Source organism: Alternaria alternata (genome assembly GCF_001642055.1).
Source record: "Alternaria alternata strain SRC1lrK2f unplaced genomic scaffold CC77scaffold_1, whole genome shotgun sequence".
Classification (NCBI taxonomy): Eukaryota; Fungi; Ascomycota; class Dothideomycetes; order Pleosporales; family Pleosporaceae; genus Alternaria; species Alternaria alternata.
This window is the reverse complement of record NW_017306190.1, coordinates 2,348,065-2,373,286: the sequence shown is the minus strand read 5'-3', so window position 1 is coordinate 2,373,286 and position 25,222 is coordinate 2,348,065. Positions and strand designations below refer to the sequence as shown.

Genomic DNA, 25,222 nt, shown 5'->3' with positions numbered 1-25,222 from the left:
GGGTGGCTTCGAAAAACAATGGCATCGGGACAGAGGAAAGTGGAGGGAAGCTGGAGATAAGGTTGTGAGTGGGGAGAGAATGCGGAGATCGACAAGACAAGACGCGTTCTTCCCCTCGGCTAGACGCTCGGACAGGTCCTCTGACACTCCCCACATTACGACTTTTGCCGTACAACACCCAGGGGTGTTCTACACAGTATTGATCGCGATGGGTAAAGCTTCCAACAAAGCCGCGTGTCTGAAGATACGTTTTCCGCCCCCGTTCAGTAATATCAGTACCGCTGCGATCCGGACTCTCACATCGCGACGAGCACATCAAGCCTAAGCTTCCGTCTGAGCAGCCGGTCAGACCAAATCCTCTCTTTGTTAGGAACAGCACATTACCAACATCAAGATGGCTCCACCAGTTCACTTTTTCTCCCATGGCTCGACGATGATGTTGGGCGAAGAGACCAAATCGGCCGACTACTGGAAAGCCTGTGGTGATGAAGCCCTCTCTCACGGCATCAAAGGTGTCATAATGATGGGCGCGCATTGGGACGCGCGTGGCGTAAACCGTATCGATGTGTCAATGAACCCGGCACCCATAAAATCACCCGTCGCGTACGTTCACCCGCGCAAATACAAAGACTACGAGCTCGTCCCAGATCTCGAGAGCGGAAAGAAGTGCATAGCAGCGCTGCGAGAAAAGGGCATTGACGCACGACCAAACGACACATTTGACTGGATCCACGACACATACTTGATTTTGATTAGGATGTTTCCCGAGAAATGCCCACCAACGACTATCATCAGTATGAATTCGCGATTCGATCCGCATCTGCACGCCCGGGTGGGTAACATCTTGGCCAAATTCCGTGACGAGGGCTATCTCATCATTGGTACGGGTGGCGCGGTTCACAACCTTTACCGCAACCACTGGGCGCAGATGCTCAGGTACTCGGACAACTTGGCACAACCATACCCACCAGAGGCACCGATGCTGGAGTTCCGCCAGAGCGTCGAGGATGTCTTTATCCGCTGCTGCAGGAAGGGTGCGAAAAAAGGTAGCTTGACACGTGGTATCACGAGGTTGATGAAGCATCCCATGTTCCGCGATGCGCATGCGACAGATGATCACTACATGGCGGCATGTTTTGTGGCTGGAGTTGTTGATGGAAGTAAGAGGGATAGCGACGAGTGTGTGCTCGGAGCTGAGGATTGGGAGTTGGTGAACATGTGCAACAGCCAGTTTACTGTTGGTAGATGGGAATAGAGGCTTTAGCTAGTATACATGCAGTTTGACTTTTAATATCGTTAGTGTACATAATTAGTGTACTATATTCCCAAGTTTTTTCTTCTTTCACAACTTCATATCTACTTACGTTCATGAAATCAGACACGTTGTCTCTCAAGGGATTGTCTTTCGCCATCTTATATGAGGAATAAGTAACGGACGACCAGATCAAAAATAGTTACTACAAACTTATCATTCGCGCTGTGTATATGGCCTGTGAGAAATGTTGATTTCGCTAACCTAAATATATGTCGCAGTCTATACTTTCGTCCCAACTTCCGTACTCACTATTCTATTTAGGAGGTACGATTGGCAACGTAACATAGTTTACAGCCTTCTCACTGAAATGCAAATGATTCCACCCCGCAAGCTTCTCCTCACTCCTATCTTCGGGATGGTTATGCTGGAAGATACCACTTCCTTGCGTATCACCACTGCTAATCTCAAATACAATCTTGCCACCCTTCTCCACAATAACGTTTGTTGGCCAAACTTCCACGTCCACAGCGTAGACATCTCCAGGTATGACGGGCTGAACGTCAGTGCTGAAGTAGTCTCGCCATGGCAGGTACTCTCTATGTTTTGGGTGGTCGGGATTGGTTTTGCGGAAGCTGACGCGCAGCCAGCCTTTTGCAAGGGGTATAGGGTCTCCCGCTGTGCCCGTGTAGTAGACTTCTTTGCCTTCTGGAGAAATGTAGCGTAGAGTGAGAAAGAGATCGATGTCGGAAGGAGTGGCGCCCTTGGGATGGGCTGAGAGGGACACATTTAGATGTGCGACAATGTGGCCAGTGATTTCAGTCTCTTCCTCGAATGGTGCCGTCGTAAACTGAAGGAGCTTGGGGTTGTCAAGAGTGCCAAGTGCCTCGTACGACAATTTCTGGGGTCTGTTGTGAATAGGCTGGATCTGTGTCAATGTCTGAGAAGGCGTAAGGTAGAACTTAGAATAACGAGTTCGTGCGATAGGCCACTCGTTCTCTGTGCGCCTCTCGTAAACCTTCTCTTTCTCGGCATCGTTGAAGCCCACATCGCCCTTTCGCAGGACCATGTCCACAGGCGGAAGCTTGCCCTTGACAGACCACCCTACTCTGTCGTCGCCTTTGAGGAAAGCATCAAGGAAGCTCCGTTGTATCTCGACTTCTTCTTTGTAGTAGAATGGTAGATCGTGCCTTCCAGTGATCATTCGTAGGTACTTGAACTCAGACCCAGCATGTGCGTAGCCTTCGATGTTACCCCTAAGATGGAGCAAAATACCGCCCCAGTTGCCGACAGAAAGTAGCGGTACCTCAATATCGCTCATGTCGTACTCTTTGCTTGCATAGTATGTTTCGTCACGGAACTTGAACTTGGCGGTATCGATTGTTTGGTCCTGTCGGCGTTCTGCACGCACCTCTTCTGAAAGGTCACCGTCGACAGTATCTGGCCCCCAGTTACGCGCTGCACGGCCTGGTTTGCCGTATTGATTGGTAATGACCTGTCGATTCCTGCGTGAAATCGTTAGCATATGACCGGGCTCAGACCATTTGTATAACTCACCACCAGAAGTCGATGAACTTGTTACTCAGGATGCCTCCGTGACGGCATCGGTCACGATAGTAGTCGCTCATCCCCTCCCAAGGAATGACTGCAGCCAAACCCTTAGGCTTACGTGCTGCCACACGCCACTGAGATCCGGCATAGTAGCTGATGCCGAGTAAGCCGACCTTTCCAGACGACCATGGTTGCTCAGCTGCCCATTCGACGACATCAAAAAAGGCCTCGCTTGTTCCTCGCGACATTGTGTCCAAGAAGCCTGGAGATTGGCCGAGGCCACGTTCGTCGGCGCGCACGATAATGTAATCGTGCTTCGTCCAAAAGCCAGGGTCTGGAGTTTCCCATGCCGAATGATCAGAATGGTGCTCGGGATTTACTTCTGAGTATGATTTGCCATGGAAACTGGAGGCATTAGTTGCTGCAGCGCGCGCTTCAGTTGTTGAACTCACTCCTTGTAGTGGATATCTTTTCCGTAAGGTCCGTAAGTCACCAGCACCGGAAGCTTCGTCCCCTCCTTTGTAGATTTCGGTCGGTAGACATTGCATCGAATAATGCCTTCGGATGATGTCTTCAGTGGCACGGCGACATTCTCCTCAAAAAGATAGGGAAATGACGACTCGTCGATGGAATAAGCGTCCTTTACTTCTAGCTGGTCAGACATTTTGTGTGTGATATCGGAAGTGCAAGAAACATACTCTTTCCATCATTTGGATATATACTACATATTGCGACGCGTAGTGGGTTCCTGTGCCGACAGCGCGCCGTTGACAAGGTGCGGCGGTGTTCGAGGGGCACATTCGGGATGTGGAGGTACCAGACTCTATTGGCGCGTTACCTAAGTAAGCCATGATAGCACGCGGGAACATGGAAAAAATAGCATGTACTTTACTTGAGATGGTAAACAAACTCATCTTTTTTTTTAGTTTACCACTGGTAATGAGCTCGTAAGAGTTTTGAGCGGTTTAAACCTCAAGAATTATGTGCATCAGATCTTAGATCGTTGGAATGATGTATGGAGAAATGATATGGTTTAGAACGCATCGACATTTATTTACAACGATCTCTACAGCTCATGTGATCCTAGAGAAGACAATGCCACTATGATGATGCTGGAACACCCTTCATGCTTCCGTAGTCCTCTTTCAAGACTTCACCCTCGACCTCTACCGGTTTGCATTCTTGAAGAACATACATCATGCGACCCCAAGATGTAGAGCTGGTGTTCCTCCAAGCGTGCATTGTGCCCCTCTGAATTGCGACATCTCCTCTCTTCATCAATCTTGTCTCTCCAGAATCTAGCACCAACTCCATTTCACCTTCCAACACGACACCGTAATCTAGAGAGACTGTGCGATGCATTGGCGACAGGTGACCAGGCGCCACATCGACGAATCGTAGAACTGTTCCCCCTGAAGAGACCAGGCCTGGAGGCGATTCGAGGTAAGGCTTGTAAACTGCAAGGTCGGCGTCTTTGTTCAGATCGACCGGAAATCCCTTGGTAACATATCCGAGCCGGAAGTCAGCACCAGGAATATGGTCGACTTTAGCTTCTTCTGGGACGGCATCAGAGAAGATGGCTTTCTTGGTTGTAGGGTCGTGGGTTGTGATGAAGCGATGGACTTTTGGGAGATCGTTCGTGATTTCGGGCTTTGACGCCATGATGAAATATAGACTGTAGGAGCAACAAGGTAGTTGAGGGCGAAGATGCCAGTATCGTAGTAAGTTGATGAAGATACAAAACGAGACTTCAAAATAGATTCAAGGGATGATAGTCGAATCAACCAGAGAGTGAGATGTGTATCGAAAGGCTCATCTATGGCCTCCCGATGTGGAGGACATGTTCACAGACCCTGAATGTAGCATCTGCCGACGCGTACTCGGTACATCCCGTGCGGGGTCTCGTACGAGGGACTAGTTGAATCACCTTTAGTCAATAAGCGGTATATTTATGGGCGAATAAGGGTTTGTGGTCTGTGGGAAAGCTTGAGCAAGAGACAAAGACATGCTACGGAGCTAGGTGTTGCGTGTTATGTTTATCAATTAGAAGACACGCTTGGCCGCTTTCGTGCTAGACTGAACGCGTACCCGCGGCCATCTTTCCACGAAGTCTGAATAAGAACCGCTGCGTCAACGTTGACCGGATAACCATGGAACGCCTAGTCCCCGCTATTGTCGTCTCATTCGATACCATGGCCGTTGTGCCTTCCGGTCATAGTAACACATGCGGAGATGGGATGTGGAGGGGCGGCCTCCGAGATGAACATCCCCACCTACACGCGCTGTCAGCTCTCCAGTCGCGACTCCAGGTTCAGGTAAAGCCTTGAAGCTGTGTTCTGGGGTTTGAGTATTACGAACTCGATACCACAAACTACTTTGTGCTCACAAGTTAATCGTCCTCTGATACCAATAAAGCTCTCCTTCACACAATGGCAGACAATTACGCTTCGCATTTCAGCGTGAACAACATCCCATACGGGATTGCAAGCTCGTCGAAACGCCACGCACCACAATGCGCGACACGAATTGGTGATGAAGTCATCTTCCTGGCAGAGCTCGCGGAGCACGACTCTTTTAAGGCCATCGCAGCACCGCTATGGTCCATCTTCCGCGAACCCACACTGAACACGTTCGCCGCTCTAGGGAAGGACATTCAAAGTGAAGTGCGTTCTGCAGTACGAGAAGCATATAATAGCAAGTCATATGCCAAATACTCGGAAAACATCAGCGATGTTACCCTCCATATGCCAGTACATATTGGAGACTTCACAGACTACAGTGCTTCTGCCAACCACGTTCTCAACGCAGGAGAAGCAGTAATGGGAGTCCGTTCTTATCCTCCAGCCTTCAAAAAGTACCCCGTTGGCTACGCGGGTCGGTCGAGTTCGATCACTGTGTCAGGAGCGCCCGTCATGAGACCTTTGGGTCAGTTCATCGAAGACTACACTGTTCCAGATAAGAAGATTATCTTTGGACCATCGCGGGGTTTGGATTACGAGATGGAGATTGCTGCAGTCATTGGCAAACCTGTAGAAGCTGGGACTTACCTGAACGCGAAAGATGCCGACGACCACATATTTGGCCTAGTTCTGTTGAACGACTGGAGCGCAAGAGACATTCAGGGCTTGGAAATGAACCCCTTAGGCCCATTCAACGGAAAGAACTTTATGACTTCAATCACGCCTTGGGTTGTTACGCTAGAAGCATTGAAGCCTCATGAAGTCTCGGCCCCGCCCCGTATGGAGCCTGTAGCCTCTTTTATGGACGACCCCAAAAGTATCAACTACAATATCCAGCTCGAAGGTCAGATCATCCGAAACGGTAATCAGACTACGACATGTAAGGTTGGCTTCGAAACAATGTACTGGACCTTCAGACATATGTTAGCGCACCATACTATTGGCGGATGTTCACTCCGGACAGGAGATCTGATCGCCAGCGGAACAGTTTCTGGTGAACAGGACCATGAACACGGATGTTTGCTCGAGTTGACAAAGAACGGCAAGGCTCCAAGCAAATTGAGCGATGGATCTGAGCTACGCTACCTTAACGATGGGGATGAAGTTCGCTATATCGGTGTGGTTGGCGATGGAGGGGCTGGAGTCGGATTTGGAGCGTGCATTGGCACCGTAAAGCCTGCCCAGAAAATATAGAAGCGTCTAGCCATTTTCCGAGTGGCGATCACTATAGCTTTCGGCTGAGCAAGGGGTGAGACATAATGGTTGTACAGTCTGAGTGGGGTTGACCAATGTTCAGCTGCATCCTGATTCAACAATTGGTTGGCAAGCGTGGTACATATGCGAGAGGCTGCATACTACCACCAAAGGATCATAGCATTGGAGCCTTCCAACGGTTTATCGGTCCTTTGGGCTTTGTGCATTAAAGCCTAAGTCTCTCTAGCGACGTGTAGTCCAGCCCCGTGGTGCAGCCTCTCGTACGCAATGCATAAGTTTCAGCTCTCATCTCATTCCTTCATCCTCTCTCGTGTCTTAACCCCATCTTCACGTGAGCGTCCTCCGACCTTGAATATCCCCTCGAACAACAGCAAACGAAAAAAGGTTATCCCACACTTGTGCTGCAGTCACAGCTTCGTTACTTGGAAGGCTGAGTCAGTTCTCGAGTTTGCGTCAACTCGGACACCTACAATCATGGCAGAGTGAGTACTATACTGATGATTTATCTACTTGTTCACGATCTGGTATGTCGCGTTCCTGAATAGTATCATTGACATGTTGTCCAGATTCCACTCCGCTGCAGAGCTACTGAGTCAACCGTCGAAACTCGCCTTTGGGAAACGCGTATCCGAGAATTCCAAGCCCCAAGTCGAGAAACGCAAGCGGTCGAGGAGCACCTCTTCTGCCATTACTCCTGACGTCGATCAACTTCAAGGTGTAACCCCAGGTCCATGCGCGCGAGATACCTTTCCCCCTCACCACGTGCGCACGCGTCGGATTACGTCACATCCTGTCAGAAGGGTACTCCTGAAGGCTCGTCGACAAACATGCCAAGGAGATCCTGTGCAGCCTAGACCGTGTTTCAGTATATTATCTCTCGCATTTCCTGAGCCACATATTGATTACTCTACCACTACGCACGCCTCTCCGCACGATTCAGGAGTCGCGGAACAACAACACGACGTGCCCAGGCTACACAGGAAGGAACCACCCCAGCTCACCGTAAGAGACGCAATTGCAGAGCAGCTCGTGAAGTTGCGGCTACCAGCTACCACGCATACACCACTAGCACCTACAGGAGCAACAGCGCCTCGGAGCACAATAAACTTCTCGTTTCCCTTCCAACATTCCAACTCGGCCAAAGCTGCAAAATCAGCCTGGAATAGAATGGCTTCCTCGAATCCCCTCTTGCCCAGTTTTCGAGGACAACTGAACCCACCAGATACGAGTGCAATGGATCTAGACTTTTGGCGACGACATGGAGAGAACAGCACAGATCCCATAGTCATCAATGACCATGGTGACGATGAATGTGATCTTAGGAGCATAAGTTCCTTGGAGTCCTTGGAGTCCGCCGGACTATCACGTCAATTGATCAACAGACGACGAACTCGACCTATTCTTATGGACCAGAGTCCCAGCGGGTCATGCATCAGTATTACAACAGCGGATAGCTTCGAGAACTCTGAATCTCAAGTTTCGGCTCTTATCTCAGATTGCATAGATGATGCTCGACACGACCGCAAAGCCTGGGAAGAGAAAGACCACCGGCTTCCTCAGCTTCTACAAGAGAAGATGCGTCTAACTCCAGCCCAGCTCGCAGAGAAATCTGGATCACCAGCAGCTCTAGCCGAGTCTCCTGAGATCGTACGATTGGAGACTCTACGGCAGGCTATTACTCATGTCTGTACACGAAATTACACCAATATGGACTTCAACACAGAAGAGGGGACGCATTTACGGCGTCGTGACTGTGTTGTCTGCGACGATAGCATTGCCATTGGCGATCTACCCTCACTTACCGACTGCGAACATCGACCCGAGACGTGCGCAGGCTGTTACGCGGATTGGATAACTACACAGCTTCAAGGCAGTACTTGGCGTGAAGCTAAATGTCCGGGAAGCGATTGCGATGTTGTCTTGTCGTACCATGATATTCGGCTATACGCGAGCTCTGAGACTTTTGAAAAGTACGACACATTCAAAGCTCGGGCTCTCATTAACGAAGACCGTAAGTTATGATGCAATACACTTCGATAGACTAGGGAGGTGAACGCTGACAAGGACAGCCGATTCTCGATGGTGTCCGGCCTCCGGCTGTAATTCTGGTCAGATCCATACGACTGGCGTCGCAGGTAACATCTTTACTTGTTCGGGATGTGGGAGCAAAACCTGTGTTGTCCACGAGAACACATGGCACGAAGGCGAGTCGTGCGCTGACTTCGACAACCGAATCTCCGGCCGTAAGCAACGAGAACAGAAGGGGCAAGAAGAGGCGAGTCTCAAAAAAATCAAGGAGCTTACCAGGAAGTGCCCTGGCCCTGGATGCGATTGGAACATTCAGAAAAACGATGGGTGCGACCATATGACATGTGGGTTTTACCTCTTTCAATGCAAGTCTTTCGCTGACGATTATAGGTACAAAATGTGGTTACGAATTCTGTTGGATCTGCCTTTGTGATTACAAGAAGGTCTTGCGAACAAGCAATGCAGCCCATGCGAGGTCCTGTTCTCATTGGCGTCCGTAGTTTTGGATAGGTAGGGAAAAACGGCGTCGGAGATATTGCGCTTTCACTGTAAGAATATGGGATTTCCGAGAAGAAGCTAGCATACGTGCAGCAATCATGTTTGCTTTTAGATTTGAGGGATTCGACTGTAGCCTAAATGTAGACGAAGATTTACCGTGGTATACGGTGTATACGCTGTAAAATTACACCGCGATTACAGTAGCGCCCCATGTTGATGTCACGGACACGGAGTCAGCAGACTCCGATTGGTGCGCAGTCCCCCTAGCCTCGAGCAACTCCCAAATTTGTACCTCTTGTCAACAAACACAAGGACTTCACCTCCGCATTCTGTGCCATTGGTCGTGTGCGCTTTGTGCTTAGCCTTCATGGTCGTGCTGTGACGGCATTTGTAACTTCTTCTAGCACCAGCTTTCTTACTGCATCCTCTTACCGTCCCGCCTTAATTTTTTCGAGTCTGAACCCCTTTCACCGCGCATCGCCACAACCGCAACTACAGCCACCATGTCGATGCGAGTGACGCGGTCGCAGGCCGGAAAGACGCCTCAGTGAGTGGATTCCAGGTTGCATACGCGTGCTGTGCAAATCCGTGCATTAGTTGCTGACATGCATAACCCAGAAAGCCCGATCGCCCTGGCTTCGTCGAGACCCCTGGACGCAGGAAGTCGCAACGCAAGTCTCTTGCATCCGATGGATACGAGTCGACGCCTGAGCCAGAGAACTTCCTGAAGCCGTTCAAGTCCAACGAGAGTGATGTGAAGAAAGAGGCCGAGGAGAAGAGCAATGGACACGCCAACGGAAATGGACATGCAAACGGAAACGGACACACCAACGGCTACGCGAATGGACACAGCAATGGCAAGGCAAACGGACATGCAAAGAGCGAAAGGGAGATCGTCGAGCTCGACTACAAGATGGAGGCGGAAAAGTTCTTCTCTCCAAAGGACAAATCTGGCCTGCATGAGTTCGGCGGCGCCATTGGTATGGGCAGCATGATGGTCTGTTTCCCAGCCCTCATGTACTACATGTGGATTGGAGCCACCTTCTATGACGGCAAATTCCCTACGCCGACTGAGGGCCAGAGCTACGGAGACTTTTTCGGACACATGTGGTATCTTGTAAAGACGGAAGCCTTCCCGAACAACAAAGCGTGGCAGATTTACTGGTTCTTCGGACTCACACAGATGGCCTTCTACATGTTTATGCCGGGTGTCTACCGCAAGGGCAAGGCACTTCCCCACCTCGGTGGAAAGCAGCTGGACTACTACTGCTCGGCTATGTGGTCTTTCTACTCCAGCATTGTCATCATGTTGACTCTTCATTTCACTGGCGTCTTCAAGCTTTACACACTGATTGACGAGTTTGGTCACATCATGAGCGTAGCCATTCTTTCAGGCTTCCTTTGCTCTACTATCGCATACGTCTCAGCCCGCGTCCGCGGTGCTACTGTCCGAATGACCGACAACCTCATCGTTGACTTCTTCCTTGGCTCGGAGCTCAACCCTAGACTTTTCGGTATTCTGGATTTCAAGATGTTCCTCGAGGTCCGTATTCCATGGTTCATCCTCTTCTTCCTTTCCCTCGGTACTTGCTTGAAGCAGTACGAGCAATATGGCTACGTATCTCTCGAAGCCATCTTCCTGCTCTTCGCACACTACCTGTACGCCGGCGCCTGCGCAAAGGGCGAGCACCTCATCATCACGACCTGGGACATGTATTACGAGAAGCTCGGTTTCATGCTCATCTTCTGGAACATGGCTGGTGTACCTCTCTCGTACTGCCACTGCACCCTGTACATCGCTAACCACCATCCTTCGGAGTACGGCATGCCAACCTGGTTTACTGCCCTCCTTACCGTCACCTACCTCTACGTCTACTACATCTGGGATACGACCAACTCGCAAAAGAACCAGTTCCGTCAAGAAGAACGTGGTGTTGTCGATGAGCGTACTACCTTCCCCTACTTCAAATATGGACGCATCGCCAATCCAAAGACAATCCAGACATCCCATGGAAACAAGATTCTGGCTGACGGTTGGTACGGCAAAGCGCGTAAGATTCATTACACATGTGATCTCTTCTTCGCCGTCAGTTGGGGCCTCATCACTGGTTTCAAGAGCCCATTCCCTTGGTTCTACTCCGTGTTCTTCGCGGGTATGATCATTCACAGGGCGTTGAGAGATATTGAAAAGTGCAGGGAGAAGTATGGTGAAGCATGGAAAGAGTACGAGAGGCAGGTGCCTTATTTGTTCATTCCGGTAAGTCCAATCATTTCTATCCTGAGTGAAATTATGCTAACATGCTTCCAGTACGTCTTCTAAGTTTACGCTGTCCTTTTAGACTTTGTCCCTTGTCCGTTGCTTGATCTTTCAAGATCTACCCTGTCTTCGGACATTTTTGCGCGACGGACTGTTTTGTAGTATACCATACCATTCTTCTCGCAGTTCCAGGTTTTGGCCAGGTTGGATGGGTATCGTAATGTTTGTAATGGCAGTAGTAATGTATGATGTGATGTACCAAACTCGGCATCAAAGGAAAAGTGAAACTCTATGTATGCCCACCCAGACAGCGAGACAAGAACCCCTGTACGTATGCCAAGCCCTGCGTCAGCGGGCCCTAGGCGCCAAAAGTTTGGACCCTCATCTTTCGTATTCGCAAACTGTCCTCCTACACCACACCACAGAGCGATCGAACCCCACGCGCATCGCCCACCATGGACGCTCTCAAATCCGCCATCCAACCCATCACCCACAACCTCCCCCAGCCCATCGCCGACGTGGGCATCTCCCTCCTCGGCCCCTCATGCTACAAAACCCTCGTCTACAACGTCGACCTAACCGCAACCGAATGCGTCAAGCTGGCTATTTCCAAAGGCCTCGGTATTGGCATCATCGGCGCCTCCTCCATCGTCAAAATTCCACAGCTGCTCAAGTTGCTCAATAGCCAGTCGGCCGAAGGTCTTTCCTTCCTCTCATACCTCCTCGAATCGAGCTCGTACCTCATTTCGCTGGCGTACAATGTGCGCCACGGGTTTCCATTTAGCACGTATGGCGAGACGGCCTTGATTCTCGTGCAGAATATTGCTATTGCGAGTTTGGTGCTCAAGTACAGTGGACGGGGTGTTGGTGTTGCTGGGTGGGTTGGAGGTCTAGCTGTTGCGGGTGCGGCCTTGTTCAACGACCAGTGGATTGACACGGAGAAGTTGAGTCTGTTGCAGGCTACAGCTGGTGTACTTGGTGTGGCAAGCAAGGTGCCGCAGATTCTGACCGTGTGGAGTGAGGGTTCGACGGGCCAGTTGAGCGCTTTTGCTGTAAGTTCTTGACATTGCTATCCCGTGCGATGAAGAAAGGGGTAGTTTGCTAACGTGGTCCTTTCAGGTCGTCAACTACCTCCTCGGTTCCCTCTCCCGTATCTTCACCACCCTCCAGGAAGTCGACGATCCGCTTATCCTCTACGGCTTCATTGCTGGTTTCGCCCTCAACGCCATTCTCTTCCTCCAGGTCGTGTACTATTGGAATGCGCCGGCGTCCAAGAAGACGGAATCAAAGAAACTAGAGGAGCCTATCGCAGCGGACAAGAAGGAAACCGCGCGTGCCGTCTCGAGCGGATCTGCACCATCGTATGCGGAAAAGGCGGGCAAGAGTCCTAGCACAAGACGCAGGGGATAGACCAATCTCTATTTCCCCGGGCTGTTGGCCGTTCTTGGATTTTTAGTTGTTTTAATACACATTTGACTTGCGACTCCATGACTGTGCTTGGTTGATGATTACACGTATATTCAATACACAAACATGCTAATCTATGCTCAGTTGCATGCTTTTGGGGAAGAACATTTTCAACATTGATATCACAAAACGGCGTTTTCCTTCTCAGTTCATATCTGCTGAGGTGTAGTACCTACAGCGTGTGGTGGAGGCATTGGCGGGACCTCCCTCCTATCAGCCAGATCCCCCGTTGGTGACATCATAGTCTGCTGGTTTTGGAGGACGGTATTGACTGGAGGTGGAGGTGTAGGTGCGGGCGAGATACCCGCTGGTGGGTGGTATCCCGTATCCGTCAACCTCCCATTTACTGGATTGTAAACACCAGCGCCTCTCGATTGCAACTCGTAGTTGTCGTCGTCTTCCGAAGACGAATAGTCGTAAGTGTCCATTCGACGTTGGCGCGCGACATCCGCTGCAAAGGGATTTGTGGCTGGCAACTGGTTCTGGTACGTGTGCACTTTCGAGGTCATGGTAGATCCCATTGTGCCAGTTCGGTAGTTGCTCGATGCTAATGTGTCGCTTCGATCTACGCCATACTGCGATCCTGATTCCTGGCGTCTGCGTTGCGAGTTATGAATTTGTTGGCGGAAGACGTTGCCTGTCGGTTCGCCGCTACCTTCGGGCACAGCAGTCGTAGAGGAATAGCCAGACGCTTCTCCGCGCTCCACATCCACTGGCTTGTCCATGCGCTGCAGCGGTTGCACGTCCTCGTCGATCATTATTGTGGGTTGTGGCGGTGCGCGTGATGCCTTGCCCCAGGCTCGGATGGGATATGCGCGTCCTTTGCGCCACGTCTCGGAGACGGGAGGGAAATATTGGCGGTAGGAGCCCCAGGCTACAAGTATGCCGAGTAGAGCGCCAGACAGGACGTCGAATGGGTGATGACGGGCATCCATGATACGTGTGCCTGTGATCAGAGCAGCGCCGAGGGCAGGAACCATGACGAAGAAAGTCCTCCAGACCTCGCCCTTTGCATCTAGAACATGCAGCTTTCCGGCGAGGTAGATGGAAAGGTAGAAGAGACCAGCGAAGGAGACTGAAATTCATTAGTAGTCTTCTTGGGCAGGAGAAGGTGTCACATACCACTGCTGTGGCCAGAGGGAAAGCTCTTGAAGCCATCCTGTAGAATGTAGTTGTCGGTCTGCGTGCAGATGTCGATGGTCTGGAGTACGTATTTGCCTGGGGCGATCTTGGATTCGTCTACAATGCAGCGGCTGATGAGATCCGGTCGCGGCTTGCCAATGGCATTCTTCAAGGCGCCTGTGATGGTGAAAGCAGCGCCAATGCTCAAGCCAAGGCCCAGTATGCCACAGTTGAGCTCCCACAAGCGGTCCTTGAACCTGTATCTTCCTGAGAGGCGCTTGATACCAGGCCCGCGCGCGGGCATGGTCGTCTGGTGGGAGAAGAGGCCGTCGATGACCATTGTGTATATTGCGATGATGATAGCGGGAGCCAGGACGACGTAGACGCATAGCCAGGGTACGGGCACGCGCTCATGTTCGGCGAAAGGGTAGTGGAGAGTGTAGTTTTCGAGGGCGAAGTGTTGGTGAAAGGGCGGGATCTTGTCGACAATGGAGAAGGTCAACATAAGAACACTATAGCCTTGTTAGTTGAGCTGGGAAGGAGATTGTGTGCTCGGAAGGGGCGGCCTTGCACTATGATGAGGTAGTCGCCGATATATCTGTGCTCGTTAGTCTCCACCACTTGTTCTATACGGGCAGTTGTACACACGAGAAGATGACCTTCTTGGGAAGGCGCTTCTTGGAGAAGGGAAGGCGCTCAGGGAGCTGTTTCGACGTCCAGTCGTCCATGATGCGCTACAGGACCCAGCCAGTCGCGAAGCTCGTTATTCGCAGGCTCTCCTGGAGACAATTGTCGTCGTTCGCTCTAGTGCTGTACTGTTTGTGCTATGCGAAGGGGGCAGACGTGAATGTTTTCGGGGGTCCGCAAAGACGGCACCAAGCATGCGACCCTCCGGGGGGAAATGCCAAGGGCGGAAAGGAGAAGTGAAGGTGAATGCAGAGTCAGCAGGAATATAAAGGACAGTGGGTTTGTCAGAAGACGGTTGTGTATCCCTGGGGTCAGCAACGCCGTGGGTGAAGGATGTCTGGAAGTGGTACTGGGCCGACTATGCAGCGCCGCCGTGCTCAGCTTGTGGCTGTGAGAATGGAGCTGACGCGCTCTCAGACTTGGCCCTCTCCACAGCAGGTCCGCTAGCCGCCTCGAGATCAGCGCCAATTACACGTCGGCCTTGGTACGCGGAGCATTATTTACGTTGCGATAAGGTTCGTGTAGTCTGCATGCCGCAACGTCTAGTACTGCGGCCGTATGCACGGCAGGACAAGGCATCCGAGCCGAGCTGGTAAAAGAAATACGGTATGCCAACAATGGGCCTGTTCCATGTGGCGCATCCAGCGGAAGCGACGATCGGACCCAACCTTAGCGCGCCATGGCGATCAGCTTATTTTGTCACCGCCTCAGGGTCCTACACTCTACATCTATTCCTGTATCGCCATGTTTTCCTTATTCGCCAGCGAGAAGCCTCAACCCAAGGCTGCCGAGGTTGCCATTCAGAAGATCTCAAACATCTCCGCCACCCACCTGTCTCGCTTCGAGCGTCTTCCCAAGGTCCAACGCTATGCCATCATAGGTGCCGCCTCCGTTGGTGGAGTATCCCTCCTCTACGCTTTGACGCGCTCTTCAAAGTCTGCCAGGCGTCCTCCTATCCCATCTCCCAGAGATTCGCTGCTTCCGGACTTGTCTCCTGAGGATGCTGCAGATCTTCCCTACCATCCAGCTGCGTTGCCAGGAGCCCGGGATGTCGACTCACCATGGGGAACTATCCGCGTCTATGAATTCGGCCCAAGAGACGGAGAAAAAGTTTTACTCATTCACGGGATCTCGACACCTTCAATTGCTCTGACTGACTTGGCACACAAGTTGGTTGGCAGGGGACGACGTGTCATGCTTTTTGGTGGGTCCTCCTTGCTGTCACTTCTAGTTTTTGCCACAACACCTCTCCTTTGGTTGTTTCAAGGCCTTGAAACGCACAACATCCTCGGATTGGACGTTTGGTATATGCTTTTTCTTCACGGTTTCCATGATCGTCACATCTGCATACCCCACGTTGAACCGGGCGTAAAACCGTGTCATGGTCCTTGTTACTTTACCCGTTTCGGCAAGGGGCCCGGCAGCCCTACCTAACGGTGAACCACGTGCATCGTCCATGCTGTTCCAGAAACCCGTCTTTACGGGGTTATGCTATTCCAAAAAATAAAATACTAACAACGCTCACAGACCTCTTCGGTCGCGGTTACTCTGACGGCCCGTCACCAGACACAACCGACTATGACTCCAGCCTCTTCACCACCCAGATTTTGCTTGCCCTCCAATCATCGCCCATCCATTGGTCAACCTTTACCATAGTTGGATACTCCCTCGGCGGTGCCATCGCCGCAGACTTTACGTCGTACTTCCCTTCGCTAGTCCGCGGCCTTGTACTTGTAGCTCCTAGTGGTCTTATCCGCAAGTCGCACTTCTCCATTTCCAGCAGCATGCTATACCGCAGCTCGTGGATGCCAGAGTGGATGGTACGCAAGTTTGTTGCAAGTAGGCTATGGACAGGAGCAAAGGTCGTAGAGAGCGATCCTGAGGCCGTAGAGAACGCCGAGACCACCACGACGGCGAGTGAGGGAGACAAGACGTATGTGAGCAGCAACCAGATGCTTTTGCCAGGCAACCCACATTCCACCGTTTCTTCGGTCGTGGATTGGCAGATTCAAAATCACAAGGGTTTCGTGCCCGCCTTCATATCGACTATCCGCCACGCGCCCATCTACAACCAGCACGACCGCTGGAGCGTCATTCGTGAGAACATCGAGAACCGTGCCGGTCCGCTAAAGGAAGTCTGGCTTATTCTCGGCGAGACAGACCCCATCATCAATGCCGACGAAATCACTGAGGACGCAAGGGCAGTACTCGGCGAGGACAATGTCAGGGTTAAGGTGCTGGACGGCATAGGTCACGAAGTCGCCATCGAACGTGCGGATGATGTCGTCCGGGCTGTAAGACGAGTTGGTACCAAGAGCGAGGAGGTCCGAGAAGTTAGGGAGGAAGTCGCTGCTCCCGAGCCGGTCGAGAAGCCTGAGAAGCCCGAAAAGCCTGCGAAGGCCGAGAAGAGTGAAAAGAGCGACAAGAAGGAGAAAAAGAGCTCGAGCCGGAGGAAGCACGGAGGTTCGCACGCCAGTTCAAGCACGAAGTAAGATTCATGAAGAAATGGCGGAAATGCGTCACGACGAACCAAAGAATGTATAAGAATATATAAGAAGAATAACAGAAACTCAACGCTTTGACGTAAGTTATAAAGATCTCAACTGTTCATTCAACATGCATAACTCAAATTCTCGTTCTGAAATATTTACAACGAAGGTAACCCCATCAATCTATCCACTCCACACAGCCGGTCCAGGAGGTGTGTAGCTCGTGGGAACAGGGTAGTAAATGTTGATTTGGATACCCTTGTCATCCGCCTTGTAAGCTCCTGGGAAAGCAACCTTGGGTCCTGGTGTTCCACTGCCACCGTTCTCAACCTTCAACTGCGCGCACGAAATGTAGAACTGTGCGCCGCCAACTGCAGAAGCGGAGTGTAGCGCGATGTGCTCGACGCGCATAAGGTATTCGCCCGAAGGAAGGGACTTGGGTAGGGGCACTGAGACTTCTTGTTTGCCTAAATGCAGAACGTATTAGCGGGATATCCTGGAGGTAATCGAGACGACAGGAAGAAGGGGGGACAACTTACCACTCGAAGGCCAGTTCATCTGACCACCAGAGAAATCAGCACCCTGACTGTAGATTTTGAACCACACGTCACCACTTCCATCCCAGTTAGCAGCCGTCTTGCCATCTGGCACTTTCGCAAGGTAGAATTGCAGGGGTCCTGGGTGCGAGATGCTGGACACGGCTGTGAAGCCGACAGAGTCTCCGGCGTTGACAGTGTAAGTTTTTGAGCCAGTTCCGGGGGAGAGTTCGTAGCAACGGATGGCGTTGGCTGTTACATCTGTTGTAGGGCCGTTGGACTGATAGTTGGCTGTCTTGCGGACATAACTCCATTGACCAGTCTTTGTCCCTTTGACAGTGAGCTCGGGAAAGGTGTAGTGGGCGCTCGCCGTGCTGGCGGCAGCGAGGAGGGCGATGAGGACGGACTTCATGTTGACGACTGTCGGACTTTGCTATTGTGAAGAGAATGCGATGGTTGTCCTGATGAGTACTATCCAAGGTACTCAGACTGCCTCTATATATACGGTTATCAACGGCTTGATGCACTCGTCACGTACCCAGGTTTCTCTATATTACAGTACTAATGCACCCCCATCATCTACCGTGTGGTACTTCATTTTGGCTGCCGCCTTGCGCACGCGATGGTCAAGCATATTGTTCCCGCCGGGTAAAAGAGTGGTTGGCGCTGAACCCACTGCCGAACCTGGATGTTGAAACGCTGGACTAGTCACAATTAATTCATGAGAAACATATTGGTGTTTAGATGAGATGAGTGGCGCGAAGACGTGGTGATTGGCTGGTAGCCTTCATGCCCTGTCCGGTAGTCGAAACACATGACCCGGGGTATATTACAATACCCTGTGTATAACCGATCTGTATCCTGCTTCCAGAAGCATGTGGTGCTCCTAATCTGATAGTGAAGCCTTGCGGGAATAATTCGAGTATTCGCAGTCGGAATGAGCATGACGATGAGCTATTGGACATTATCTTGCTGCGCTGGTCACTCAAGTTCTTGCCGCTAGCCAGATTGGGCTCGGCCGACAAGACTGATACACACAAGGGCAGCTGCGCATCATGCTCTCTACACTCTATAACGGCACTACGACCGCACCGATGACAGTTCATTCATTGCCATTTGGCGTTCCAGAACTGATTTTGGCCGCTTAGCGAAACGCGTGGCCTCCTCAGGCCTATCCGTGATTGCATACTATGGCATCGTTGGCAACCACTGCCTACCTAAGTATGTCGACAATATTGGAAATGCGCTGGAAATTGTGGATCATGATGTTCTATACTCATTGAAGCTCGTCAAAAAATGCAGCTTAGTAGCTACAGATACACTAAATCTCATCATCAGCCTGGCCTTCCAGGTCATCATCGTTCGCATCTGGCCTTTCTGCCATGCCCAATTCTTTGAGCAGAACAGGTGGATAGCACGATTTCAGTTTCGATGACCCCACAGACCTGTCTACCTGTATCTCCTTGATCTCCCACCAGTATCGTTGTGTCCAACTAGAAACGCTTGCAGTTCCGGTCGCACCGGGTGACTGAGATTTTCTTACCATGGCAAATCTGCTACTAGTCGTCTCGTCGAAGTCTTTAGCACCGAGCAATTCCAGCCTAAACCTACCTTGTTCTAGGTCATTATTGACTGGATCATTGTTGAACGCCTCGAAATCCTTATCAAACGAACTGATCGTTCCATCTATCCTTTGCCATAGACAATCCTTCGCTTCCACATTACCAATATTACTGCTATCAATCCAATCAAGTATGTGTATGGATGGTCGCTGCATGAATGGTCGCTGCACATCGTATGATGCGAGGTCGAACACGAGGCCGTCTTCAGCCTTCAACTCATTTGTGTTTGCTTGGATCTTGCAGGAGGCGGAATCGCACCACCTCCATCTATACCCGCCTTCGAATTTTTCTTTCCCTTCTCCCTTGTAGAAGTAATCGAGGGTCCATGCATTGAGTATTTCGACAGTGGGCCTGTCTGTAGTAGATTGGTCTTCAATAGCATTAGCGTCAAGCGATAGGCCGACCGTATCCGAATTGTAAGGTTTGTCAACAATGAGAATGAGAACTTGTACAGTAGGCATTCTTACCGTAGAGGGAGTATCCCGGTAATAGTGTTGCTTGACGATGATGGCTAAAGTGGACAAGGAGACTTTGTGATACTTATAGAGGTGTGTACGCGTAAACACTTCATAGCAATTGTTTGTCACGACGATACAGCAGTTCATGTGCCAGCAGCAAAGCTTGCTGACAGTTGGTTCTATCTGATTTCATCTGCACCTTGAGTTCACTCAAATGAAGAGGACATATAAGAGGGTAGGTGGAGGACTTGCTTTTCTGGCGAAGAATGTACATCCCCAGAGTTACCTACGTAGCGTCCCGCGGGTGCAACCAGAGGTAGTCACGATAAGCTTCACACAACCTTTCGGCCCTACTCTACAACGGAAATCGTATCTTGACGTCGGGTTGTGGAGGGTCCAAGCACGGACATTGTGTTGCAGTGAAGCGCGGCCGCCGGGAGAACTCGGACAGTCGGGCGATCTCGAGCGAGCAGATGCACCGAACAGCGAACACCACTATCACCGGCCGGAAGAGAAAAGCAGTTCTTGTTTGACATAGTAGATTGATATTGAATCTGATGATGTTGGTATAGTACACAAGTCGTAGCCCAATGTTGGGTCTGTTGCTAAATGCTAGAAACGCTAAATGCGAAACATGTTTCCTCAATGTCACTTCTCGAGATACACGTAGCAGTGACACTTTGGGTTGGAGTCTGTGTCTGCTCGTGGCCTGACGGTGCGACGCCGCAGCGTTCTGCGTGCGGGATATTCCTCCTCTTCTTCTCAATCTGCATGCGCTCTAAGGCGCGAAGCTGGTACTCTGCTCTTCTTATGGAGCACTTCCTCTTGCTTCACTCACTGCACCTCGTAGAGCTCCATGGCCCTCTGGAGGTCCTCAAGGCTGGCCTTGTCGCCGTAGGCCTCTTCGAGAATCCTTCTCCTGTCCTTCTTGGCAGTCATCTTAGCCTCCATTCCAGCAATGGCCCTCTCCATGTCTTCCAAACTTGAGCGCTCGCCGTAAGAGTCCATGAGCATCTGGTTCTTTTGTTCCTGGGTGAGTTCAAGTGCAGAGTGAACCTTGCGGTTGGCCTCATTAAGTGCATTGGTCACGCCAAAGCCTATGTTGGCATTAGCATCACCGAGCGTAAGGGGTCGTCGAGGCTGTGATGATGCGGTCTTTGACAGGTAGATCGTACCAGCAGCTACAGCGGCCATAGTAGGCAGGTACCTAATTCTTGTCAGTGCTAGATAATATTAGGAGCAGGGCGAAACTCACCATTTTGCTACCTTTCCGAGCCTTGGGACGACACTGGCACCAGGGGTGGATGTCATCTGTGCTGCAGCAACATCTTCCATGGAGATGGCGCCACGAGCACGTGTTGAGGTGGTGAAAAGCCTCTGGCGGACAAGAGTAGAAGTGCGGAGGAGGAAAGACATGTTGATTGTTGTGTAGTAGTGGCGAAGATGAATGTGAATGCCAGGTATGGTGATGATGGTCTTCCTCTAGGCGGTTGACTTGTTCGACTTATATCTTATCGCCGTATGTATGGTGGTGTAGTGGTGTGTGGTGTTTGAAATGTGTGGCACTTGGTAGCCAAGGTGTGTGAGAGTATCGGCCGCGGTTTGACTTCGGTAGTGCGATGTTTGATTGATGGCTTGCAACGTGTATGGTGTTCCGCTGTCCGGTGAGACATACCAAGCGCGGCGTATGCAGACTGTATATACAATAGCCTCGTGCGGGGAAACGCAGGTCACGAGTGGGCTGTGCACTCCTGTGCACTCCTGTCTCTCCACCCAACCCATACATCATGCCACGAATCACAGCACTTGACATCACCGGGTTCCGTGACACAAGTGGACTGGGCCGGTTGGTCCGACACATTCTCGCGTCGCAACCCCAGACCAAGAGACCACTGACGTACCAGGACGTTGGGTGGTCATCTCCAGTGGGTTTCCGGCCGCGCATGTATTGCGGCTTCGCCTGCCCTGCCGGTCAGAAAGGGCTCGGCTGGTGAAACGGCAGCGGCCGACATCCAATCGCACGCAGGGACGATGGAAGTAGGCCATGTGGGGTTAGTTGTGTGCTGATCGTGGTTAGATGAAAGTCTTTCGATTGTGGGGTGAGCATGTGCATCGCGTGGCCGGCCGAGGTCCCGCGACCCTGATGTCAGCGTGCATATTAGCAACCTGCTCGTGGAGTGACCAAAAACGTAAACAACACCAACTTCATCAACATTCTTCATCGTCATCCATACCCGCTTTGATCTATCGAAAGGAAATTTTCGAAATTCTAGACTATGACAGCATTGCAGGCGTCCATGAATCTGTGCGCTTTCAGTACTCAACAATGAACGCACACCCCACCCCTCGAACCTCTAAAATAGCAGCCTTCAACACGACATATGCGGTGCGAAAGTTTCTGAGTTCATCTGCGCTGGACTGAGTAATATGGATTGTGTCGCACTCTCGAGGTTTGGCTATGACATATACTCTGCCTTGTCTCAAGAGTAGCATTAGCTTTGAGAAGTTGCTTCCGAGACGCGAACTTGAAAGCTCTGGCTTGGCCGAACGGGTGCTGGAACAATCTTCAGAGCGACGCAAAAGCTACTATAGTAGCCAGACCAAACGTCAACTGTATACGGCAAGCAAAAAATACTGTAATCGAGGTTCGAACTCGAGACCCTTCGCGGTTCGCACAGATGTGTGAGGCGAATGTCATAACCGCTAGACCATTACAGCTCCTGCTTCTGATTGGTCAGTAGCGAAACTACCAGGCTTAGACCATGCAGCAGATATCAGATCTTTCCAAAGTGTTGGAAATAATGAGAGCGGAGAGTGTTTGCAGTTGCGAAATTCATAGATTGAGGACGTGGTGGGTGAGCTTTGGTGGAAGCAAGTAGCGACAGCCCATTGTAGCCGAACACTTCCTCACTACATTGATACTTCCAGCCCTCTTATGCGGACCGACTAGTGGGAACGACGAAGAGTACGCACATGTAGTGTCTTGCTTACAACAACGCAGGGTTTCTTTACAGTTGTGTAATCTCCAGCTCGGTTTACACATCAACTTGAATCTATAATTCACGTATGTACGCGCAACGCGATGCTTCTACTCTCTTGGTAAGGCCAGAATCCGCTCCCAACTACTCGCGAGGCTAGAGGCGTCTGTAACAAAACTGGTAAGAGACTAGTGGGGTACTCTGTTTCCACCTATATAAATCGATTTAGCAAGGCTTTTCACCTGCCTGTAGTCGGTACAAACACTCGGTACGTCTGCATTCTCTCACCCCACGGACTATACGAAGACTCTTTAGTCAACCGCTCTTATGAACACAAGCCTCTACCCTCTACCGCAAATTCTCGTAGAGAGGATTATCTCGAATCCACTGCACCTACTGTATTCTCAACTCTATCCTTTACATCTGATCAGTTTGTGGCAGAGTGCCTCCGAGAGACTTCTAGCAACCAACCACCTCGTGCCGTTCCTGTAGCTTAGGCTACGATCGGTGAGATGATCAATACCACTAGCATAGGATCCATCGAACATATCGAAAGAAATGCTAGAGTCCAACTTCATTGCCAGAGTCCTGCCAATTGAAGATGATGGATCGAATGTTGGTTATCACTGCATGTCGTTCACATATGCCGCACACTTAGCGCCAATGACTTCAGCGATCGCTAAGCTCATGAGAGCTGTACCTAACAGGAATCATACCGCGGATTGCCCATTTTCGGGATTGTGTGCGCTTTCTAACTATTGGTGTAGAGACATGTACGAATTAGCGGATGTGCTTCATATCATGCACGCTCATGGTGTGTCACCAAGAGAGCACGTTAGACCACTCAGTGTCTCAATGTGCCATGTGATGACTCTCCTTCTAGTTAGAAGACAATGTCATAGATATGGAAGGAGAATCTTGCATTCGAACACAAAATGCTCGATGCAGGTTGAGACTTTCCTAACCAGGCTTAGCTTTGACTATTCACCCGGGCAGCTGCACTAGGGTCACTTACTAAGGCCTTTCTTTATTTGGTCAGCTATCTTCTTCACCCACGTATGCATGGTGGATTGCATTAAGGTCCAGAGAAGTATCGAAGGAACACGCGGGGTTCGTACGCCCGGGCGGCAATGCAGTCAGATACTAACACATGTTACCACGGGCGTAGAGTAGAACCAATGACCGGCCTCCACTGTGGTCGTCCAAGATTTCAGTGGTGGCTATACTCTATCTGTATTGTATGTAGGCTTTCAGTAGGGCTGTCGTACTGGCGGGATATCCTTGCATTCGTACATCGAATGGATGCCTGAATATGAATTGATCTTGCAAGCGACTCTGATCAAGGATCACTAATCTCATGCTGCATAACGACGTGAGAGGGTATATAAATTTGTGAGCAAAGGCTGGCGTAGTCATTATTCTTCACCTTTTTACAATCAGTATTCAGCTGCACATAGTCATGACCAAATTAATCGCCGTCGTTGGAGTCACTGGAAACCAGGTACGCGCATCTTACGTGAAACAATCGTTCCACGGCTGCATGCGATAATAACACAGAGTAGGGTGGTTCGGTCGCTCGTGTGTTCCAGAATGAGCCCGGATGGAAAGTTCGTGGCATCACTCGGGACCCATCCAAGCCATCCGCTACAAAGTGGTCATCTGACAACGTTGAAATCATAGCGGGCGATCTCGATGACCTGGAGTCACTAAAGAAAGGGTTCGAAGGTGCAAACGTCATTTTCGGCACGACTGACTTTTGGGCTCATCTGAACGCCCCGGCAACGCACCAGGTTGCGGCCGAGCAGAAGCGCACAGCCAATGAGGTAGCGTTCGACCGAGAGGTTCAGCAAATGAAAGCTATCATCGACGCAGCAGCGGCTCATGTTGGCACTTTGGATCGCCTCGTGTTGTCCACGCTGTCTTCAGCGAGAAAATGGAGCAATGGTAGTATCAAATGGAACTATCACTTCGATGCGAAGGCCGAAGCTGAGAACTATCTGAAAGACACGTATCCGGAGCTGTGGGCCAAGACGAGCCTGCTGCACCTGGGCTACTATGCAAGCAACTGGAAGAACTTTAGTGGGAAACCAGAAAAGCAAGAAGACGGTACCTTCGTTGTTAGTCTTCCCATTAGCGGAGACAAGAAGATTCCCATGGTCGATCCGGTTGCAGATACTGGTTAGTTTCGTTTTCCTTCTATACAGCTATGTGCTGACATTACAAGGCAATTTCACGAAGGCACTCGTTGAGTTGTCACCAGGTAAACTCATCAGTGGCGCTGGATCGTATATCTCGTTCGATGAGTGGTGCGACACTTTTGGGAAGGTAAACAACGTGAAATGCGTGTTCAAGAAAATGCCTCGGGATGCAATGGAAGCTGCGATGGGGCCTGTGTACGGGCCTGAAATTGCTGACATGTACGAGTACTTCGACAAGTTTGGTTTTGAAGGAGGCAATCCTGATGTCGTGTTTCCGTGGGATTTGGGCATCGACGTGAAGTACACTTCCATGGAGGAGTACTTGAAGGGTGAGGATTGTAGTTCGGTTTTGTAAGTGATCGAGAGAGAGCATCATCAGACCGCCCTTAAACAACAATGCCATCT

At 50.8% G+C, this 25,222-nt stretch overlaps 13 protein-coding genes and 1 non-coding gene across 14 annotated transcripts; 7 read left to right on the top strand and 7 right to left on the bottom strand.

Moving 5' to 3' along the window:
* The first annotated feature begins 140 nt into the window (after positions 1–140).
* CC77DRAFT_1015876 (aromatic ring-opening dioxygenase family protein) lies at positions 141–1,326 on the top strand. Its single transcript, XM_018524107.1, has one exon. It carries the CDS (start codon positions 395–397, stop codon positions 1,253–1,255), a length of 861 nt encoding a protein of 286 aa, XP_018392020.1. The 5' UTR covers positions 141–394; the 3' UTR covers positions 1,256–1,326.
* A 242-nt stretch (positions 1,327–1,568) lies between these two features.
* Positions 1,569–3,467, bottom strand: CC77DRAFT_925292 (X-Pro dipeptidyl-peptidase protein; the record flags this gene model as incomplete). Its single annotated transcript, XM_018533854.1, has 3 exons — positions 1,569–2,757; positions 2,810–3,208; positions 3,256–3,467. 3 exons carry the CDS (start codon positions 3,465–3,467, stop codon positions 1,569–1,571), a joined length of 1,800 nt encoding a protein of 599 aa, XP_018392019.1.
* A 375-nt stretch (positions 3,468–3,842) lies between these two features.
* CC77DRAFT_1015875 (hypothetical protein) lies at positions 3,843–4,800 on the bottom strand. The gene has a single exon (XM_018524106.1). It carries the CDS (start codon positions 4,463–4,465, stop codon positions 3,905–3,907), a length of 561 nt encoding a protein of 186 aa, XP_018392018.1. The 5' UTR covers positions 4,466–4,800; the 3' UTR covers positions 3,843–3,904.
* A 48-nt stretch (positions 4,801–4,848) lies between these two features.
* On the top strand, positions 4,849–6,600 carry CC77DRAFT_59262 (fumarylacetoacetate hydrolase FahA). The gene has a single exon (XM_018532389.1). It carries the CDS (start codon positions 5,233–5,235, stop codon positions 6,454–6,456), a length of 1,224 nt encoding a protein of 407 aa, XP_018392017.1. The 5' UTR covers positions 4,849–5,232; the 3' UTR covers positions 6,457–6,600.
* Positions 6,601–8,184: 1,584 nt separating this feature from the next.
* CC77DRAFT_925066 (hypothetical protein) lies at positions 8,185–9,005 on the top strand (the record flags this gene model as incomplete). The annotated part of the gene is made up of 3 exons (XM_018533840.1): positions 8,185–8,488; positions 8,547–8,849; positions 8,896–9,005. 3 exons carry the CDS (start codon positions 8,185–8,187, stop codon positions 9,003–9,005), a joined length of 717 nt encoding a protein of 238 aa, XP_018392016.1.
* A 290-nt stretch (positions 9,006–9,295) lies between these two features.
* Positions 9,296–11,527, top strand: CC77DRAFT_979736 (hypothetical protein). Its single transcript, XM_018536035.1, has 3 exons — positions 9,296–9,550; positions 9,622–11,260; positions 11,312–11,527. The coding sequence occupies exons 1-3, from the start codon at positions 9,507–9,509 to the stop codon at positions 11,321–11,323; spliced, it is 1,695 nt and encodes a 564-aa protein (XP_018392015.1). The 5' UTR covers positions 9,296–9,506; the 3' UTR covers positions 11,324–11,527.
* Positions 11,528–11,617: 90 nt separating this feature from the next.
* On the top strand, positions 11,618–12,768 carry CC77DRAFT_1015872 (mannose-P-dolichol utilization defect 1 protein). Its single transcript, XM_018524105.1, has 2 exons — positions 11,618–12,312; positions 12,380–12,768. The coding sequence occupies exons 1-2, from the start codon at positions 11,716–11,718 to the stop codon at positions 12,668–12,670; spliced, it is 888 nt and encodes a 295-aa protein (XP_018392014.1). The 5' UTR covers positions 11,618–11,715; the 3' UTR covers positions 12,671–12,768.
* CC77DRAFT_58476 (PAP2-domain-containing protein) lies at positions 12,601–14,835 on the bottom strand. Its single transcript, XM_018532364.1, has 4 exons — positions 14,498–14,835; positions 14,421–14,447; positions 13,850–14,361; positions 12,601–13,802 (listed from the first exon to the last, which is right to left on the bottom strand). The coding sequence occupies exons 1-4, from the start codon at positions 14,575–14,577 to the stop codon at positions 12,877–12,879; spliced, it is 1,545 nt and encodes a 514-aa protein (XP_018392013.1). The 5' UTR covers positions 14,578–14,835; the 3' UTR covers positions 12,601–12,876.
* Positions 14,836–15,084: 249 nt separating this feature from the next.
* CC77DRAFT_1015869 (alpha/beta-hydrolase) lies at positions 15,085–17,481 on the top strand. Its single transcript, XM_018524104.1, has 2 exons — positions 15,085–15,740; positions 16,064–17,481. Exons 1-2 carry the CDS (start codon positions 15,167–15,169, stop codon positions 17,026–17,028), a joined length of 1,539 nt encoding a protein of 512 aa, XP_018392012.1. The 5' UTR covers positions 15,085–15,166; the 3' UTR covers positions 17,029–17,481.
* CC77DRAFT_59220 (fungal cellulose binding domain-containing protein) lies at positions 17,127–18,137 on the bottom strand. Its single transcript, XM_018532388.1, has 2 exons — positions 17,565–18,137; positions 17,127–17,492 (listed from the first exon to the last, which is right to left on the bottom strand). Exons 1-2 carry the CDS (start codon positions 17,971–17,973, stop codon positions 17,209–17,211), a joined length of 693 nt encoding a protein of 230 aa, XP_018392011.1. The 5' UTR covers positions 17,974–18,137; the 3' UTR covers positions 17,127–17,208.
* A 164-nt stretch (positions 18,138–18,301) lies between these two features.
* CC77DRAFT_1004518 (hypothetical protein) lies at positions 18,302–19,644 on the bottom strand (the record flags this gene model as incomplete). Its single annotated transcript, XM_018523272.1, has 3 exons — positions 18,302–18,588; positions 18,779–18,807; positions 19,007–19,644. The coding sequence occupies 3 exons, from the start codon at positions 19,642–19,644 to the stop codon at positions 18,302–18,304; spliced, it is 954 nt and encodes a 317-aa protein (XP_018392010.1).
* A 683-nt stretch (positions 19,645–20,327) lies between these two features.
* Positions 20,328–21,570, bottom strand: CC77DRAFT_58469 (hypothetical protein). Its single transcript, XM_018532363.1, has 4 exons — positions 21,263–21,570; positions 20,897–20,998; positions 20,817–20,848; positions 20,328–20,738 (listed from the first exon to the last, which is right to left on the bottom strand). The coding sequence occupies exons 1-4, from the start codon at positions 21,421–21,423 to the stop codon at positions 20,476–20,478; spliced, it is 558 nt and encodes a 185-aa protein (XP_018392009.1). The 5' UTR covers positions 21,424–21,570; the 3' UTR covers positions 20,328–20,475.
* Positions 21,571–22,273: 703 nt separating this feature from the next.
* Positions 22,274–22,359, bottom strand: CC77DRAFT_t5. The gene has a single exon. It is a non-coding gene; the product is annotated as a tRNA-Val (tRNA).
* A 1,719-nt stretch (positions 22,360–24,078) lies between these two features.
* On the top strand, positions 24,079–25,196 carry CC77DRAFT_979718 (NAD(P)-binding protein; the record flags this gene model as incomplete). The annotated part of the gene is made up of 3 exons (XM_018536034.1): positions 24,079–24,120; positions 24,182–24,797; positions 24,844–25,196. The coding sequence occupies 3 exons, from the start codon at positions 24,079–24,081 to the stop codon at positions 25,170–25,172; spliced, it is 987 nt and encodes a 328-aa protein (XP_018392008.1). The 3' UTR covers positions 25,173–25,196.
* Between the last annotated feature and the right edge of the window lie 26 nt (positions 25,197–25,222).